General features: G+C 48.1%; 1 protein-coding gene across 2 annotated transcripts; it reads left to right on the top strand.

Annotated features, from left to right (window-relative positions):
* The first annotated feature begins 1,728 nt into the window (after window positions 1-1,728).
* CUEDC2 (CUE domain containing 2) lies at window positions 1,729-12,799 on the top strand. Of its 2 annotated transcripts, XM_030951243.1 has the most exons (10): window positions 1,729-1,807; window positions 2,608-2,737; window positions 5,765-5,856; window positions 6,680-6,823; window positions 7,164-7,225; window positions 8,662-8,795; window positions 9,632-9,802; window positions 10,133-10,194; window positions 11,848-11,908; window positions 12,280-12,799. In XM_030951243.1, exons 3-10 carry the CDS (start codon window positions 5,783-5,785, stop codon window positions 12,424-12,426), a joined length of 855 nt encoding a protein of 284 aa, XP_030807103.1. In that variant the 5' UTR covers window positions 1,729-1,807; window positions 2,608-2,737; window positions 5,765-5,782; the 3' UTR covers window positions 12,427-12,799. The 2 variants fall into 2 exon arrangements, with proteins under 2 accessions (XP_030807103.1, XP_030807104.1); XM_030951244.1 differs by lacking the exons at window positions 1,729-1,807; window positions 2,608-2,737 and adding an exon at window positions 5,410-5,498.
* The last annotated feature ends 579 nt before the right edge of the window (window positions 12,800-13,378 follow it).

Raw genomic sequence — 13,378 nt, 5'->3', positions numbered from 1 at the left:
TTACAAACATTAAAAAATAATAATATTAAACAATGGAATTTCTCATTGTTCTGAAGAGAGGCAAATTCAGAGTTCTTTTTGTGGGGTGTAGCTCAGCTCGCTCAGTCTCTTATCAGTCCCTCCTGCGTTGGAAAAGGCAGTCCTGGGCCCTGTGGGCCACAGGCTGAGCTCCTGGTGCTTTTCTGGGTTTTCAGTCCAAAGAAAGGCTGGTCAGTTCCAAGAAAAAGAAAAGCCACTGTCTGGGGAACTTCTCTGCCCGGACAGCTAACTTCTCAGCTAGCTTAAAAAAAGTTAACTAGAAGCAAAGGAGAGCTCTCTCCTGCTGTCTGTGCTGCAGACAACACAATCCGTGAGAAAGAATGCGGGGGAGAAAGTGCAGTTTCTGCAAACAAACTGTGTGCTTCTTCTCCCCCCTTTTCCTCTCTGAACCAGTTTTAAAGACACAAAACCTATTTCTGGGCTAAACAGACAAATGGGGATAAAATTCAGCATCATAAAGTCACCCCAGGACTGGGCTTTACATGTGCTACTTCATTTTCTTCAGAAATTACCCTTCCACTTCACTGTGATGAAGCCTGTTCCAGAAGCAGCTTCATTCTCAGCATGTTCTTCACACAATGGGTCACACAATTTGAAACCTAGAAACAGTAGGCTTGGTAGAAGATCTCAAACTGTTTACCAAACTAAGGCAAAAACGCAGATGGAAGGAAAGCTAATAGAGCGTAGTTGATTACTTCCGGTTAAAGTATGGATAAGTGCAGCTAAAAAGAGTCAAAAGCAGAAGAAATTAAAAGCAGTGGATACTCTTACAATGAGGTATATTCATACAGTGTCAGGGGATGAATGTATGTACATTTCTAGAGAAATAAACAATGGAAACAGACTCTGCTCTTAGTAACACTGGACTGAGTGTGATGTTCCCTATCCAGCTGGCATTACTCTGGATTTTTTTTTTTAATAATTGCCAAAGGCAGAATCAGGCTCATTCGCTGGGTATTTAGAAACACATGACTGAGGAGCATGAGTCGGAGAACAACTATGCCTTGCTGCTTTAGGGTTTTTCTGAAGAAGCACCTGGCATAACAGAGTTATTGCTCCAAAGGTGCTCCAGGGAGCACTGCGTTGTCAGACCAGGCAGAGCAGCGAGCACTCACCTGACTGGAGCAGGATGGGGACAGGAGCAGAGCGGGATGGGGGGACGGGAGAGTGCACCCAGCGAGCAGGGAAAGAGCCGCGCTGCTGTCCCCATCCCGCTCTGCTCCTGTCCCCATCCCGCTCTGCTCCTGTCCCCCCATCCCGCTCTGCCCCTAGGCACACAGCAATCCTGCAGACTGGCAGAATGGATGATTATTCAGCAGCTCGTCGAGCCTGGGTGTGCTGGGTGAGTCTTTAGCCAGGAGACGGCACTCGGAGGGAAACCTGGGGAGCATCCCGCGACAGAGCTCTGGCTGAACGAATGGCTGGGCAGCCTGGCCCAAACACCAGTAGTTTCCTGCTACTCTCAGCAGGAAACGCGCCTCTGGCACTTGGCAGCGAGGAGAGCTCCGGGGAGCCTTTCCCGGGCTGGCTCCGCCAAGCGCCCCCATCCCTCCCGCCCCGCGCCGCTCCTGCCCGGGCCGCTGCCCACAGCAAAGATGGCGGCGCGCGGAGCGGCAGCGCGCAGCCGCCCTGCCCGGCCCGGCCCCGCCCCGCCCTGCCGGGCCGCGCGCGCCTCGGCGGCTGGCGCGGCCACGTGACGCGTTCAAGCGCGCCGCGCGGGCCCCGCGCGCAGGGGAGGACGGCGCGGCGGGGGCGCGCGGGCGATCAGGTGACCGCTAACCCTCGGCGGCGGCGGCGCGCGCCCGTTACTGCCCCGCCCGCGGGGACGCGGGATGTGGGACACGGGATGTGGGACACGGGATGTGGGACGCGGGACTGGCGCCTCGGGACGCAGCGCCAGGGAACCCGGAGTGGGGCTCTCCGGGGTCCGCAGCGCGGGGGGCGGGAGACGGGCCAGGGGGCCGGGCACGGTGAGGCGCAGCCTCCGGGGTGCGGGGGCCGACCCATGGTGCGGACGGCGCGGCGGGGGGACCTGGCCCGTGCCCCGCGTGTTCGGGGCACTCTGCGGCCCCGCTGTCAGCCCCCGGCAGGGAGTGTGGCCCGCCGGTGGCGGGGAGCAGCCCGAGCGCACTGAAAGCCGCCCGGCCTGTGTCGCCGCTCCCGCCTGCGGCTCCGGCCGGGGCCACCTGCACAGCGGAACACCGGTGCTCGCTCTCCGGTGTGTCTCCTTGAAGCCTCCAGAAATAACTCCTGCTCGGCCGTGGCGATGAGGCCAGCAGTGCTTTTGTAGTGTGTTGGTGATGTGCAGGGACCACTGCTGGCCTTGCTGCATGAACCGTGGATGTTGAAAAACATTGTGGCATCGCCGTGAATTTGAAGGGTGACAGGTATACCGTTCTCACCGCCACGTTATCCTTCCACAAAGTACATTTTATCCCAAAGAATAAAGCTGCACCCTCTGCGTTAGGGGAAATGGTCGCAAGTGATCTAAAGCATAAAGACGCCAGTATACAGAATGATTCTCTTGTGCTACTGCTGCAGCTAATTCAGCTTTCCTTTCCCATAAAGGAGTTCCCTCATTCATGGCTTGAGCCTGGCAGTCGTGGGATGGACTGTCAGCTCCTCTGCAGGCACTGAAGTGACTTCACAAACAGTGGCCGTGAGCCGAAGACCTCGCACAGGTGACGCGTCTGCTCCGGTAAGGGCCCTGTGTCAGCAGAGTATCCAAGTGCAGCTTTCCAGGGTAGATCTAGAGGGGAGGGCAGAGTCTGGCCACTGGCATTATTATCTTCTGTCACTGTAGTTTACTGAGACTAGGCTATGAACAAAAGTCTTATGTTAATTTTAGAGCATTAAGCAGTTAATTGTGTTAACACAGTGACCTCAGTCTGCTTTCCCATAGCAGCCACACTGTGAAAGCACTTTCAGGGACTTTTTTGGCAAGAAAAACAAAAAATTGAGGCACTGAAATTGTTTGTAAACTGTCATTTAGCCTGGAAAGTTTTCTTTTAAGCCAGCAAAGTTTGAGTTAAATAGTTCAGTGGAGTATAGCCACAGCTCATTTTCTATCCTGCACGTGTCTTTTGAGAAGTTCCCTCTGGGCCTGTATGTCACAGGCTGAACTGACGGGGCCTTATATCCCAGAGAAATGCACTTCCCCAAGCACAGACACACCAAGCACTGTAAGACATGCTCTGTGCTTTTTCGGAAAAAAAATTCAGAGAGAGCTCAGTGAACCATCCCTGTCCCATTATTCACTCACTGACACTTGAGCTAAATGAACCTTCTCAGATCAGATTTACATAAACTTGCTCTAACCTGTTCTGAGAAACATCCAAGGATACAACACCCACCTCCTTCCACTTGCAGAAACCTCTAGTCACCGTTAGGTAAATTTATGATCCCATAAAAGTTGATATACAGTTCCTTAGTTCAGAAACATTCTTCTAAATTGCTTGAGTCTGTCTTGTTAGTAAAAAGTCCAAGGCTCACAGTCATTCCCATTCCATCACATTGACCATTTGAGAATGATTACTGAAGTTGGAGTTGAAAGAGCCTTCCAAAACAATCTAGCTGTATGCAAACAGTTCAGATTCTTGCCTTTTTTTTTTGAGGAAGACAGATTCATACCAACTTTCCTTCAATATAACATAAGTACCTATTTCATACACCACAAGAGCAATGGCACTTTTAGAGGGATATTATTTCTACATTTGTTTTACAAAAAGCCCCACCAAGCCAACAAAATAAATTTGACATTAACGCGTTAGGAAGGAGAATACAAGGGGATGGAGATTGTTGAGATTGCTTGGTTCTCAGGACTGACAATAGGGTGGGAAACTGGCCAAAGCATCTCATACAGAAAATGAATAATTTTCACATTCACAGTATGAGAACTGATACCACTTTTCTCTGCCTGAGGTGAGGAAATATGTGTGCCATGCGATGTTGTGTGATTCAAATAAGCACTGCTGGCATTTCAAACTAAGTCTGACTTAATGAGATGACATACAGTGCTCCACTGCCCACTCCTTGATAAAAAACCCCAGAATTTAAAGACTGGGGTTTGTCAGAAAATGACAGGGATTTCCAGGAGCTGAAGCTCTCATGTTCTGACAGTGCAAAACTGTAAGGCTGTGAGCAGAGCACTAGGAGTATCATTTCATCATATGCTTTTAAAAATAGATTCTGTGCAACGTTACACAGAACCCATATTGCAACAAGAAATGCAGAAGGACTTCCACAAATTTATTTGAATCAGTGACAACTAGTGAAGTGATCTTAAAACCCACATTGCAGTTGTGACTGGAAGTTTAGAAATGTGGTAACATCTTTTCAGGAAAACTGAGCTCTCACGGGAGTGATTTCTCCTTCCTTTGGATTGTAGATCATTTTGTGCATTGTAAATCACTCTCACACAAAACTGAGCACATAGGATAAGCTCTCCTAGTGAATCTCCCCCTTAACTATTGCAGGTTATCACTAGAAGAAGTGTAACATTTGAAGGTTTAATGCAGAAGGAGTTTTGATGTCCTGAGTTACGTAATTCTAAATTTGGCTGTGTCATGGGATGGTTTTGTTTATATGCTGCTAACTCTGGAAGACTCATCTAGGGAAATGCCAAACCTTTCTGATTCCCATGGGACACCAGAATTGTCTGTTAGTAAGCTATATGACTGTTCCATGAGTTCTGTGTCAAACAGGCCTGGTCAGGTCCCAGTGTGGCTGAAATGAGAGAGCTGCACTGATGGGAGCATGATGACCCTTGGAACCTCTCTGGCCAATAACCATATCAGTTTCTCTAAATGCAAAGCTGGTTTCCTTCCTGGGAAGAACTTGGTGCTTATACCAGGAATTTGTCCACCCAGCAGCTCTGTAGACCCCAAGGGGAAGGAATGGTTAAGAAACAGCTTTTTTTCCACCCTGTTCAGTCCAGGCTCAGTACTGATAGCCAGAGCAGGGCTGTGGGCAGCCCCCTTCTGCCACTGCTTCTGTAGGAGCTCTGTGATTCTTAGAACTCCCCTGAGTTTTGGGTTATCAAGTGCCCCTTGTTGCAGCTGCATCTACTCTAGAATGGCTCATTTACCGAGCACAACAACGGGCTCCTGTTTGGGCAGGATTCCATTGGCAGTCCATGCCTGACTGGAGACCTTTGATATTTTGGCTGGCAGACTACTTGTCTGTGCCCTGCTTGGTATTTCCCTGTAAAATATACGCTAGGATGTCCTTTCTTTAGGAGACATTACCCTTCCTCCCACTCATTCCTGAGTCGAGTCCAAGCATCACTGCATATGCTCTTGGCTGGAAGGCCCACCCCTTTCTGCAGGGAGTGTACAAGCCCACTCCCTATTTCTTCCTCACTGGACAGCACAGTCTTCCAGCTCAGAAGGGGTCCCTGGTTCCTGCAGCTGGACACATCTGCATTTCCAGCTTTGCTTCCCAGAGGGGACTTTTTAAATGTACGGTACAGCTGCATACTGACAGCATCAACACAGTCAGGAGGGGCCCAAGATATTGGGCTCCTTTTTCCAGTGGATCCTCATACTGCAGCTTTTTATGGATATCTTTGCCTGCTGTTACCCAGAGATGACAAGACATTGGAGAAGTTTGTGAATTGTTCTCATGGGAAGAGCACGCTTGCCTATACCATACCTGCATTTTGATCTTGATATTTTGATTTTATTAAAATTATATGGAGTTTTTCTTTCTTTTTTTTTTTTTTTAGGAAAAGGCTTAGAGAGACATGGAGATTGAAAGAATCATTCAAGACACACTGACATGCTTCATCCAGTCCCACATCCCTGCAGCAGATCTCAGGTATGTTGAGATAGGCAGTTCAGTATCGTTGCTCCTGCATTGTCACACTGTGCATTATACTGAATTCTGTAGTTTTCCTGTACTTTGTGTTGCTCTTTCTTAAGTCAGATCCAGGATGTAGGTAATTTGTACAGGCTCTGATGGGAATGCTGGAACAACTATAGTTTAGCATTGCAATCTAGCAATGGCATTTCTTTGATGACTAAGATGATTAATTTCCTGTCCAGTAATACCCATTAGGATATGGGATTTCCTTCATTCCACAGTCATCCCAAATGGCTTTCTGAGCAGGATCATGTCTGTCAGGCCTCTCCCTGTTTTGAGCTCTGCCTGCATGCATAGATACAGCGAACCTTGAGGCTGGAACACAGCAGCAAGTTTTGCAGCTGGTGGCAGCAGTGACACCAGCGTGGAGAGCAGCAAGCCGAGAACACTGTATCCCACAGAAAGTGTAACTTAGCAGAATATGATGACCTCACCTGAAATACCAGTCAATATAGAACAGCCAAGGTCTTGAACATCTAGGATATTTTGGTTAGCTCAGCTGAAGCACCCACAGGAGCACAGCCTCTGGAACACACAGTGGGACTTTCATTCAGTGCTGCCCAGGAAGCAGGACCACATGCACTATTTATCTGTTAATGCTTCCCTCTCAACCACTGACCACCTGCTACTTGGCCTTAGGGGTGGTATCTCCTCGTAACATACAGTCACATAGGTCCTGCTGCTTTATTAGAAAGACACAAGGTTAGGCAGAATGGGAATGGAGAGAAAGGAAAAATTGGGCCTGTTGACCCTGCTGTTTGTTTCTCTTTGTCTCCAGTGGGATGGATGATGTTTTCTTCTCTTATATCACGGGTGTTCTGGAAGAGCTGGGCTCACCAGAGTCCTCTGAAGAGACGTTTGACATGGACACCTTTGTGGAAATGATGGAGGCATATATCCCTGGTTTTGCAGAAATCCACAGGTATGTGATTGTTACTGGTTTGTATGTGCATGCCATGCATCGGGGCCTGGCCCCAAGACCCCCCAGTACTACAAATACTTTTGTTATACCTAGTTGAAAATGTATTAGTACTAAACCTGAGCCATCATGATAAGTCACTCTTTGCCTGAATACACAGATGCTAATCCTAACATAGTTTGCAGCTAGGTCCTTGGTAATCTGAAATACCAGTTGATTTTACTGGGCTTCCCATCAAGCTTTGTCCTTCTATAAAATGGTAGCCAAGTAGGATAGGCTAGTGCTTTAATTCCTCATGCTTATTATACAGTTTCTGTTATTATACAGTTTCTGTCTCTTGCAGTGGGGATGTTTGTGAAATGATGTTCTCCCTCTCAGAAAGGCTTGGTGAAGCTCGCAACAAAGGTGAGTTACACAAACAATGTCAGCACAAGAAGATCTGTACGTGTTTTTAGTCTTAATATTTGGAGTTGAACAATGTCACAGAAAAAGTACAAACTTGTTTGCCACAGTTAGGAACTCATAAGGTAGCCCAAATTGATTGACAGGTTTGGGGGTTTTTTTCCAATATTCAGTCAGGTTTTTCACATCAGCAAATGGGAGATGGGAGGTTGGAGTCATATGGAATACTGTCCAAGACATACTGAAGTAAAAAACACTTGATCAATTCTCCAAATACCTCTATTGAGATCAAAGACAGAGTAATAAGAAAGAAATAGCCAATTCAGGGCTGCTTGTTGAAATTCTGCTGTAAGTTATTTCTGAAAGAGGATTTCTGCCTGCCTCTGATAGCCATCTGCCTAAGTGGCACTACCACTGGGCAGCCTTTATCAGGTACATCATCAAATAGGGTATCCAGCTGAATACATGTATCACATCTAACTTTGAGCATCCTCAAAGCTCACTTCATGTTCATCCATGAACCCTGGCACAGATGCAAAATCATTGATGTGCTCTGACCTGCACTGTGCAGGACTGCAGAAGACTACGCTGTGACAATGGCCCTTTCTAACCTCAGCATTCACAGGCCAGCTGGATTGCTGTATCAATTAGCTCCATGGGTACTTTCCACTAAAGAACAGACAGGTTGCAGTGCCTGGATATCAAACCTTTCAGGACATAACCAGTCTGAGTTTTGCTGGTCTAGCAGCATCACTGCTGTCTTGCCAGAAGGCTACACAATGTAGAGTAGACAGTCCTGTCCTTTATCTTTCTTGCTGCTTTCTTGAACTTGACAAAATCTTCTGCTCTGCTCCCCTGCATCCTACCCTTTGAGGATCCTGATGTAGCCAGAATGTGGAAGGAAAGCACCATTCCAGTCTTAGGACAGAACAAAAATGAAATGGTTCTTCCTACAGTGGGAAAAAGAGCCTGTAAAAAAAGAGATGCATCAGAGTAACCTGATCACAGGATGTGCTGGCTTGCATGCAGCCTGGGGACTACCACAGTGTATTTCCAAGTTTAAAATCACAACTACACCTTAGTTCAAAGAGCAAATACCAGGGAATTCTTAGAAATGGAAGTATCCACAACCGAAGCACTAGTGGACTGATAATTGAAAAGTATAATTGAACTTGCAAGCAGCCCATGCCCTTTACAGCCTGGAAATGCAGAACTCAGGCACTCCAGCAAGTGCTAGCACTGGCTTCCTGCAGATCAGTGGGAACAGAGCTGCAGCTATCCCCACTGAGGGCAGGAGAAACAGTAGTGCTTCCAAGTATTGTCACTTAAGAAGAGATTTGCTTTGGCACACAATGCACTAGCAATCTAATGCCAACAGAAAGCACAGAGCTCTAGCCTTAGTGGGACTGTTCCTCAGGAGATATCACTGTGTCTTTAAGAAAAACTTGGCCAAAAGGCTGTGGAAAGCAGGAGTGAAGCGTCCTCTGAAGATCTCACCAAGAGCCAGGAGGCTGGAGCTGGAGCCTGCAACGGGGAAAGACTGTGCACTGTAACAGACGGAGCCGGGGCCCAGGTATGAGTACCCCGCAGAGGAGCAGGAGCACTGGGGACAGGCACACAGCACTAGGCTACCAGCACCACCTGAGGGCATTTTCCAGCTCTGGACAGCATAGGCTGTGACACAGCATCACTTGTGACCATGATCTTCTCCATTGTATGGCCTGAGCAAGACTGTCAGAAAATTACATGCTGACAGACTGTGAGCCAGTGCTCTGGCTCATCCTTTTCAGTGGCTGGAAAGGGTAAGCAAGAGCAATGTCTGAGAGACCCTGTCCCAGTGCCTTCAGAGATCCCACAGAAGCTAGGGGTACTGCAGTACCTTCTACATCAACCCCAGCTTCCTCCCCCACACCCTGCTTGCTGTTTCTCCAGTACTGATCTATTCCTTCTCTGCAGTACAAGCATTCTGTGTCCACAGAGTTCTAGCAAATGCTGCTATGGTGATGCCTTCTGATGTAGCATCAGGTCAGTGTTTAGCAGCCCCTTTCCTTTCTAATCAAAGTACATATAACTTCACAAAGTGGGCAGGAGTCAGGCATTTGCACCACAGGGTCCAGGAAGCTCGCTCACTCTTAAGCATGGCCACGCAGATGAGTCAGGTTATGGGAGCCCTGCTTTAAAGCAAGGTGAAATACAGAGGGAGGAGATTAAAGGAATGAGAGGAGTTTGTCTTTCCAAAGATACAGTCCCCTGTTAGCTTCAGGAATCAGATTTAGTAATGATGGTAAGGAGAGAGAGCTTTCAGCAAAAGGCAAGCTGAATTTCCTGACTATGAAAAAACAGAGGCCCTTTTCAGTAGCCCGCTCCTCACTCCATCCCCAACTTACCTCTGTCTCTTTCTCCAACTAGGAAGGTGCTGACTTGAAGGATGGGGTGGAGCTGCTCCTGGAGATGTTCCCAGCCTGTACTGTGAGCCAGGCAGAGAAGGCTCTCGCCATGACCTTGGGGAACTTGGAAGAGGCAGTGCAATTAATTGTGGAGGAGAAGGTGGAAATTGGCCCAGCAGGTGCGAGTGTGAAGGTACTGTATTCTGTCCAGGGTGGCAGAGGGCCAAGGAGCAGGGCAGAACTCAGGGACATACAGGTGCCACAGCTGTCTGCTACAAGCAGAAATTTTGACTGCAGAAACTTTATGCACAATAAGCCAGGAGGATCATGCAGAGTGACAGCTCCTCTCCCTCCCCTGGCTGTCTTAGTATAGGCTGTGCCCACCAAGGCAGGACCCAGTGGAGCTGTGGCTGGCACCCCTTTCCCCCTGGAGTGCTCCACCAGCAGCTGGGTTTACTGAGCTAGCAGGTAAGCTGTATGCCCTGTTGTTGTGCTATTCACACACCAGCTTGTCTCCTCCCAGGAACTGGCACGGCCTCGCAGAGCACCCAACCACGAGGAGCTAAAACAGGTCATCCTACAGAAGTAAGTACCCAGCAGCAAAGAACCCCTTGTTTTGCTCCAAATCAATTAAGAGGTAGCAGTTTGGGGAACAGTGTGGTCTATAAAGAACTAGGGGTGGGTACTGGCTGGACACATCTAAGCACAAATACAATCATCAGCTGGGAAGAAGGGAAAAAAATGAAAAAACCAACTAACCAAACACATACACACAAAAAACCCAGACAAACAACCCACAAAACCTAGACAACAGAACAGGTTTGGTTTCTTTCAGAGCTCTGGCACAGAAACACATGACCTGTACCAGCTGGGTCACAGCACTGGCTGCGTGCAAGGTTTCAGCCTCCTATAGATGCAGTGTAAGTCACAGTGCTGTTAGCTGAGGTCCTGGTTAAAGGTTCAAGGCACAAACATCATGCTGCAGCTCAGGTAACAAACACATGGTGACCTGTAGAACTACAGTAACTCATTCATACCTCCATTCTTGGAGACAGTCCAAACAAGGTTAAAGATACCTTCAAGAGACTGCCTGTACAACAGCACTGGGAAGATTAAATCTCAATTGCTGAAGGTGTGAATTCAATTTAAAGAAACCTCTCTGAAGTTCTCTGGACTTCTTGGGAATGAAAGTAGCCTGAGATTAGTTTACCTATATTCATTTCTAAAAAAATTTAATTCTCAATGGGAGAACCCACACTGTGGTTTCATCTATCTGCTTTAAGATCTCATCTTTCATGAGTATCCTCATGCAGGCATGCAGCTTCCACACGTCTATCTAGCCACATCTTTTCCACTTTACATTCTCCCCAGGGACAGAATCAACAGTCAATGGGCTAGGAAAGAGAAAGCAAGGCAGAACAGCATCCAGGCAGAAGTAGTAATCCCTGTCCTTGCCTATCCCCTGTGCAGGCTCATTTCAGAGGGACAGGCAAGGGAACAAAAAACCACCAGCTTCTTGTTATGTTTCTGAGAACTTCACTTTAATGACATTTTGGCAACATCCTGTACTTTAAACATCACTCAAGCACAGGTACAGAAAGCAGATCGCCATAGCTGAAGGTACACAAGAGTAACTATACTAACTACTGAGGGAGAAGTCATGGTCACCTGTGCTAAACCAGCATCAAAATCTCAGAGTAGCAACTCAGCAGTACAGCAAGCAAATGCTTGGACCCTGATGTTTCAGTTACATAGGAAATGAGGTGATGCTTTTATCAAGTTGCTTCCAGCACAGACCTGTTTCACAGTCAAGTAGTAGGAGGAGTGTGAAAGGAACACCATCATTCAGGGCAAAAGCAGACAGATTGGTCCTGTAATCTCACCTATGTCTCATTTGGCTGCCATCACTTAGACTTAGAAGGAACAAAGCTGCCTCAATGGCACACCTTAGTACCTCTCTCAGTTCTGCAGTGGCTGTCAGCATTCTCGACCACCTGAGTTTTCAATACCCTTCACATACAGGTAAAGATGCCACTCCAGGAAAATCCCACTAGATTCTCACCAGAAGGGTGACATGCTTCTTGCCCATTTCACCCAGAGGGGAACATCAAGTTTTCCTAGCTGCAATCTAGGCAAGTAGGACACAAACCAGCCAGGGGAGAAGGGACATAGGCTGTGAGTAGCCCCCAGCTACTCTATGTATGTTAGAGTGTTCACTGAATGCTTCTTGTGTTTCAGATACATGATGGTGGATAGTGCAGATGATCAGAAAACACATCGGCCAGCTCCACCCAAGGAGGTAAGCAGGCCCAGCTCACCAGCCATTTAAATGTCCCAAAGGTTAAAATAAAACCAGGCTGCAAGTCAAAAAAACAACAGGGCAGGCCAAAGGCAGGTCCATTCATAGAACCTGTCAGTCAAAGAGGGAAGATTAGCCCAGCTGAGGTGCTGCAGGAAATGTCAGTTCTTACCTTTGTTGACTACCATGACTGTTGCTCCCTCCCATCAGATAGCACCCTTCCCAGTTTTGGCCAAAATTCCCAACACAGACAATGGTAAAGCAGCCCACCCACCCACCTCCCATAGTGCAGCTCTGCTTTTGTTTGCCCCCTCCATTTCTCCAGCAGTGTGGCTGTCCCTCCATTTGGTGTTGATATCTTTCCTCTCCAGGCTCCCAAGAAGTTGATCCGCTATATTGATAACCAGGTGGTGAGCACAAAAGGAGAGAGGTACAAAGACATCAAGAAGCCTGAGAGTGAGGAGATGAAGAGAACCTACATCAGCCTAAAACCAGCCAGGAAGTATAAGTTCCACTGACAGCCAGGTCCTCCTGCTCTTCAACCTTCCACCTCACTGCCAGGCATGGCAGGATGGATGTGTGGTGCTAGGAATGAGGTTGACTCCACCTGCCACTAACTTGAACTAACCTGGAAGCCAGGACACTGCTTTCAGCTTCCTCAACTAACCTGGCTGAGCAGACTTCTCTCCTTGTGTAGCTATCCCTCTGCCCCCAGGGGCACACCGCAGTGGCTCTCCAGGACCTGGGCATTCTCTGCTATTCCTTGCATGGGACATTTTTAGATCTGAGATGTGGCATGTGCTTTTGCAGCAACCTTTTTAACAAGTCTTTGTGCACTGTTGCTTTGAGTGCCAGTATTAATAAAGATGATGTGAGTTGGTGTGTAGTTCAGCCAGAGCGTGCACATGCTTTAAAACACTGCCTCCAAAGACAGGAGCAGGGTCATCCTCTCTTCCTCTAATTACTCTCTTCATCACGTTCTCAAGACGCAGCTGCTGTTTGATTAATTGCCTAGCGGATAAAAGGGCTTAGGCTCAACTCCAGCACTAGGCTCCCCCTGCCAACACAATCTGCAGCTCTCTCCATAAACTCCAGCTAATAGCAGAGTCAGTGCTCCTACCATGTCTCACCACTGTTGAGAGCCAAAGCTCCAGCCACACAACAGGGAGCAAAATACAGTAGCAGGCCTGGGCACTTCTAAAATACTAAGTCAGATGCTGGAAGAAACAAATGACAATGACCAACTGCTTTCAGTGACAGCACAGCTAGGTTTGGCATTTTTCTGTCAGTCAAACTGCCATTTGGAGCACAATTCCCACCTTGTTCCAGCCTAAACCAGCACACTAGGCCTGGGCAGACACACTGCCTGTACTGGGGCCATGCTAGTCCTTTGGTGCCAGGCTAGCCAGTGGCTGTGGGCTGGAGCTAGGCTCACTGCCCTCCTCCCAGAGCCCAGAGGGGCCTGCCCTC

The sequence above is a fragment of the Camarhynchus parvulus genome, chromosome 6 (assembly GCF_901933205.1).
Source record: "Camarhynchus parvulus chromosome 6, STF_HiC, whole genome shotgun sequence".
Lineage (NCBI taxonomy): Eukaryota > Metazoa > Chordata > Aves > Passeriformes > Thraupidae > Camarhynchus > Camarhynchus parvulus.
This window is presented reverse-complemented; position numbering and strand designations above follow the sequence as displayed.